The sequence below is a fragment of the Fukomys damarensis genome, unplaced genomic scaffold (genome assembly GCF_012274545.1).
Source record: "Fukomys damarensis isolate Sample0158 unplaced genomic scaffold, DMR_v1.0_HiC HiC_scaffold_28, whole genome shotgun sequence".
Classification (NCBI taxonomy): domain Eukaryota; kingdom Metazoa; phylum Chordata; class Mammalia; order Rodentia; family Bathyergidae; genus Fukomys; species Fukomys damarensis.
In genome coordinates this window covers 39,568,710-39,574,709 of record NW_022900940.1, presented here as the reverse complement: position 1 = coordinate 39,574,709, position 6,000 = coordinate 39,568,710, and the positions used below count along the sequence as shown (strand labels likewise).

The 6,000-nt window shown below is 46.8% G+C and overlaps 1 protein-coding gene across 1 annotated transcript in view; it reads left to right on the top strand.

Annotated features, from left to right (window-relative positions):
• The window catches only part of Cacna2d3 (calcium voltage-gated channel auxiliary subunit alpha2delta 3), a 650,190-nt gene that overhangs the window by 488,231 nt on the left and 155,959 nt on the right, over positions 1–6,000 (top strand). The window contains exons 23-24 of the mRNA XM_010643030.2: positions 1,682–1,775; positions 4,610–4,705. Of these exons, the coding sequence (XP_010641332.1) occupies positions 1,682–1,775; positions 4,610–4,705 (190 nt within the window). The remainder of the gene's footprint in view (positions 1–1,681; positions 1,776–4,609; positions 4,706–6,000) is intronic.

The following is a 6,000-nucleotide window of genomic DNA, read 5'->3' as shown; positions in this document are numbered from 1 at the left end:
TGACGCAAAAGTATAGAGAGAATACAAGAAAAGCACATTTTTTTGTTGCCGTGTAGCTTATTATTTTGCTATATTTGCTTCTGGCATTTTTCTTTTTTCTTTTCTTTTTTTTAGTAGTAGATCTCAAACTCAGGTCGTTGCGCTTACAAGGCAGGTGGTAGAACCACTGAGCTAAATCCCTGGCCCCTGCTTCCGGCATTTTTAAGGTGTGACATATTACAGATAATGTCAAAGTCCCTGCCTGTCCCTGCCCTGTCCAGTTCCCTCCCAGAGAGAATGGCCATTCCATATTTGTCCGTCATTCTCTTGTATTTTATACTATTAATATGTACCTTAGTATCAATGAATAATATGTAACATTATTTTCATTATTTTGTATATTAAACTTTATAATATGGCAGAACGAACATCTCTAATCCCCAGATCTGAAGTCTGAAATGGCCCCAAATCTGAAACTTCTGAGTGACAGTGTGAAGTCATGAGGAAAAAAGTCTATAATGTCAAACTTCGTTTCCTATACAAAACTGTTTAAAATGTCCCATGAAATCACACCCAGGCGATGCATCTGACGTGTGTATGAATTTCGTGTGTAAACTCGGGGCCTTTCCCCAGGATAGCTCTTTATGTATGAGCAGTTACTCCCAAATCTCCAAGGCTGAAAAATCTGAAACCCTTCGGGTCCCAAGCATTGCGGATAAAGGATTTTCAACCTGTTTATAGAAAGAATATAGCATTATAGGTAGTACTACACATAATGTCATAATACAAATATATGTATATCTATAGTATACTTGTCTTCATTCATCACATTTTTAAAATTTGTGTTGGTCATTTATTTTGATTGCAGTTGTTTGAGTTGCTTTGTAGAGTTCCATTTTTTTTTTTTTTTCTTTCCTGAGTGAAGGTGTTGCTCTTTTTTGCTTTTCGGCAGAGCAGTTGCTTTTGCACCCAGCCAAGGAGAGAACTAGTGTGCCCCGGGGGAGAATGGGCACTGTCCTCTGCAGAGAGGGGAGCCTTAGGATATTCGCACACTCAGGATTCCCCATTCTTTGACCCCCTCCACAGGGTTCCAAGAGTCCTGTGGATAGGGACAGAGATTCCCTTTAAAATGAAAACAATTCTCTCTTTTTTTTTTTTTTTTTTTTTTTTTTTTTGGTGTGGGGATCGAACTCAGGTCCTTGCACTTATGAGGCAGGCAGCAGAACCACTGAGCTAAATCCCCAGCCCTTAACATGAAAACAGTTCTCAAATGGAAAGAATCACAAATCAGAGTCCCTGTAGCTATTAAGTCATCTCACGCCATCTGGGAGCAGCATTCAGAAGCTCTGCAGGTGGTCACACGGGGACAGTCATGGCAACAACCAACTTTCTGAGGAGTCCTGGAGTCCAGCTCCAGATCTGGGAGCGGTGTGCTGACCCACGGCATGAACTGCGTGACTCAGAGAGACGGCAGGGGACACCGAGGCTCTGGATTTTCTATCCTGGCGTCCAGTTGCCTGGGCGAGCCCTGTACGACTTGTATATCAGGTGTCAGCCTGTTGCATATTTTCCGGCTGGTGGGAGGTTAACTCGTAAAGCAACAGGCAGTATAAAAATGTAACAGATACTACAAAAATGAGTCTGCCAGCGCCTCTCTTTGGGACCTGGCCAAAGCCGGCTTCTCTTCCATCCTTCCTAACAGGTGATAAAGAGCTGATCCAAGAAGTCCTTTTCGACGCTGTGGTGAGTGCCCCTATCGAAGCGTACTGGACCAGCCTGGCCCTCAACAAATCTGAGTAAGTGGTTGCACGTGTCCCCTTGCAGGGCCACTTCCGCGCCGGGACTCTAAAATGCGCTTACGGTTTAAAGAATGAAACGGTTTTAGGATCCCGGTGTTAAAGTTCTTTAATTTCCCCCAAAGCTCCAAACCACAAGAGTTAGAGCAGATCAGCAGTGTGGGCTTAGATGGCAAGCTCCCGGCTTTGACGTGTAATTTGCTTGAGTTTCGACGTGACACGCAATTCCGAACCCCGAGGTAGGGTGACGCTTCCGAGGGAGAGGGAGGCGGAGGCGGAAGGAGCGTTTTGTTTCCTGCCTCGCCACAGCTTTCTCTCCTTTACAGTCCTGGGGGAACTTGGGATCCCGGCCAGGCTGGGATGTGAGCGGGACCGGAAGGGAGAGGTCTGTTTCAGTGGGTGTCAGATACAGCCCTGCGGTTTCGCTTGGGAAGGGAGCGCAGGAAGCCAGTGAGAGTTGGTGTCACAGACTAAGGAGAGAACTGCCTTAGCAGAGTATTATTAGCTGTACTCTTACACAGGCTATTAAAGAACTGAAAGAGGAAGAAACGTCATTCCTTTCGTTCTCATACCTTCGTGAGATACATTATTTAGTTCTCTCTACTTTTCAGGCCTCTCCTTTAGCGTCTTCCTTCATTTTATCTTCCCTTCTCTCTCACCTCTCCTGCACTGTGTTCTCATTTTCATCCATTCATTCGAGCATTGAGTACGTTCAGTCAGGTGTTGGTAAAACAGAGGTAATACAAACAGGTGGAGTTCTTGCCATTATCTATGTGGCATATAGGGTGCTGTTATATTATTAAAATTTGTGATAACCACGCAGAAAAAGTAAAGGCACACAGACTGTAACAAGACAGAGTACCAGGGAAAGGAGGGCGCTAGTTCAAGAGTTGATGTGCATGCTAGGAAGATAGACAGCATGTGCAAAGGCCCTGAGTACTTGACACACTTCAGGGATTTAAAGAAGATGCCACAGCTGAAATGAAGAGGGCAGGGGGCCAATGGCTGGAGATGGAGCTGCAGAGAGACAAAGTGGTTCCGGACCTTAGAAGTCAGTTTATTAAAGAAGTCAGTTTATTACTCAGGATTGGAAAGTTTCTGAAGGCCGATAAGAAAGGGCGCTGTATGAGATTTGCATGTTTGAAAAGTCTCCCTCCTGCTATATGGAGAACATGGTGTAATGGGTGAGGACAACAGCATAGGCTCCTGCAATGCTACAAAGGCTTTGTACTTGGACCAGCAGGGGCCCAGACAGAAGAGGTGCTCGTTTGGCTTGACGCAGAAGTGGGGCTTCAGGGACAGATGGGGGTTTGCTCGTGTGAGGGCCAGGTGATGGAGCTGTCAGTGTCACTCCCGGGCTTGCCTCACGAGCACCTGGGGAGGCGTTACCGTTTGGACCACATAGAGGACAGGGGACACAGAGCGAGGAGGAGGCCTGGGCATGGCTGGAGATCGTTTGGACACGAAGGCTGAGCCTGTTGGAAGTCTCCAGGATGGAGATGTTGGGGAGGCAGTTTAGCACGTGAGTCTGTAGGGATGGTGGTCATTTCCATTCTTTTTGGGGATCTCCTGCTTGCTCACATAAGTCTTATTCCCTGTGAGGGTGGGAAGGAATCAAAACCTTGCCTAGGAATTTTTCTGTAGTAAATGTGGAAATGTTTCTTTTAGGTTCTCATGAAGCTCAAAATATCAGGCCTGGATTGCCGATTCTTTCCGGACACATACTAAAGCTCCCTACAATGGGAGCTGAATTTGTAGTCCACATCTATAACTGACTGGGCCACCTGGCTTTCCAACTCGATGTAGGCTACAAGCAGAAATAAGTGCATTGCGTTGCTTTTTAATCACCTCTTAAATATTTAAAGGTAGTAGTGGCCACCTTGACTACTTACCGTCCAAGCCCAGGAAACCAAATGATTTTATATTGAAGATGGCAGGGACAGTTCTTTGGATCAGATTGCTGCTACATCTAGGACAGAGAAGAAAACTCAAGAAATGGCATTATCCTCAAACTTCCAGTGTTAGAATAACATTGTGTTGCTGGAAAAATGCCATTTGCCTTTTTGAAAGAAGAAATATAGATCGCAGATCTCCTGAAGTACACACTTGGACATAAAATTTGCTTTGGAAGTTGAGACAACATTATATTTAGTGAATTTCCAATTTAGTTTTCTTCATAAGGACAGATGTGGAGTTCTGGGTCTGGCGTCCTTCGGGGCTACTTGAATAAATCATTCTTTGCCTCCTCTCCTTGGGGTTGGTGGTGAGAATAAGGGCTGTGCTCTTATTACAAGTTGGTGCCTCCACAATTCTACAGAAATATGTCCTAGTCCAACCGAATGGGACTCCAGGCGACTGGGCCCTGCAGACTTATTCACTGGCCCAGTTGCTCTTTCAGGGCCATGGCAGACTCCACTGTCTGAGAAGCAAGAAGAGACTCGGTAGCCCTGAGGCGGAAAGCGAGCTCTCAGGGCTTTCCTTCTCTCCATAAAGTCCTTTTTGTCCTCGGCCCGCTCTCTGAACTTGCACCCTGGCGGGCGTTATGATGAAGATGTGTCTGTAGTTGGAGCGCATTCTTCTCAGGCTGCCTTTTGTTCACTTTTCCAGCAGACATCACCATGAGAACTTTTGACAGGGCTGGGAGTTTGCACTCTGCACGGGGTGCGTGTGTGCGCCGGAATATGTTGGTGTGTGGATGTGTGTGTTTCCGCTATTTCTTTTAAAGTTCAGGTTTCAAAGCTACTATTTTGTAAAACATTCTGGGAGGCATGAGATGCAAAAGCCATTATCTGCTTACTGTCTGGAAACATCTGATGGCTGCTGTTCTCTTTCAGGAATTCTGACAAGGGCGTCCAGGTCGCTTTCCTTGGCACTCGCACAGGCCTCTCAAGAATCAACCTGTTTGTTGGGGCTGAGCAGCTCACCAATCAGTAAGTAGGAAGGTCCTCCTCAGCAGGCCGGCAAAGCTCCCTAGGTGGAAAATTCAAAGCGAAGCTTACTTCACCATAGCAACAAAGTTCAGGCCACCGGAGGCCTGCTGAGATTTTCTGTGTCCGCCTGCTGATTGGCCCTTCCCCAGCCCTTTGTCCCCCTGCTTTTTTTGTTGCCTTTTCTCTGCTGCCCCAGAGTACTCCTGCCTGGTGAGCCCTTTCGGAACTTGGAAGATGATGGAGCTTCTGGGGGAGCAGCCAGACAGAGGGAGGAGGCACTGGTCTGTGACACAGCAATGCTGAAGACTTTTTGCCTGTGCCTCTCCTCTGTTGTTTGTGTTTTCTTAAAGTCCTGAGCCTCTGTGCTTGGCCTGAGGGCCTGCAGAGCTGCATACCCCAGTGGGTGATGGCTATCCCGAGGTATAGGGCCTGACTGTCTCCTTGCCTTCCAGGAGGCCTCTGGGGACCCTGGGTCCAGTGTGGCTGAGTCCTGTACCCGAGTGCTCATGACACCACTGAGAAGCCCCAGTGCCTTCAGAGAGCCAGGCCCTCAGCCAGTGGAAGTCTTTCCTGAGTGCATTTTAAGTTCTTTCAATTTCTTTTATTTGAGACAGATGTGTGATTAAGCTAGGGACAGGGAGGGCCTGAAACTCACAAAGGTTGAGTGTGTTTAAGTGTGAGTAGGTGTGCTCAGATGTCACTGGGAAACTTCACATACCCTGACCTTCCGGGGAACAGGGGTGAATAACCAAACCTTAGCATTGTCATGGATTTGTCAGGAGTGGAGTCATGGAGGACCCAAGGAGGAGGTGCTTCCTGCCCCCAGACCTAGTTCAGCAGTGCTGCTTACCTGCTAGTCAGGAGATGCCTTGACACCAACCAGAGACCCTTGCAAAGCCAGTCTGGTAAAGAGCAGATGGGTCAATTTTTAGATGTTTTCGAACAGTGGGTTTGAATTCCTGTCCTAGAACTTTAGCTTTCTCAGTACCACACATTTATCATTTATGAATTTTGCTGTAGACTGTTGATTGTTTAAAGCTCTCTTTAGCCCTGTACTCCTGCACAAGTCTCTCCAGAGGGCAAGTTCCCAAGAAGAGCTAAAAGCGTTAGCTGCACATAGTCTTCTCCCCTGATGGTTCAGAGAGTGAAGCAAGACCTGGTGATAGATTTTCTAATTCTCAGTAGGGATGGGAACAGCTGTGGTTAGTATTAATAGTTCATCAAGCAAATAAGGAATATAGTATCGCCAAGAAATGTAAGGCCTTGCAAGTCTGGTGACTGTATTACTGTGATGG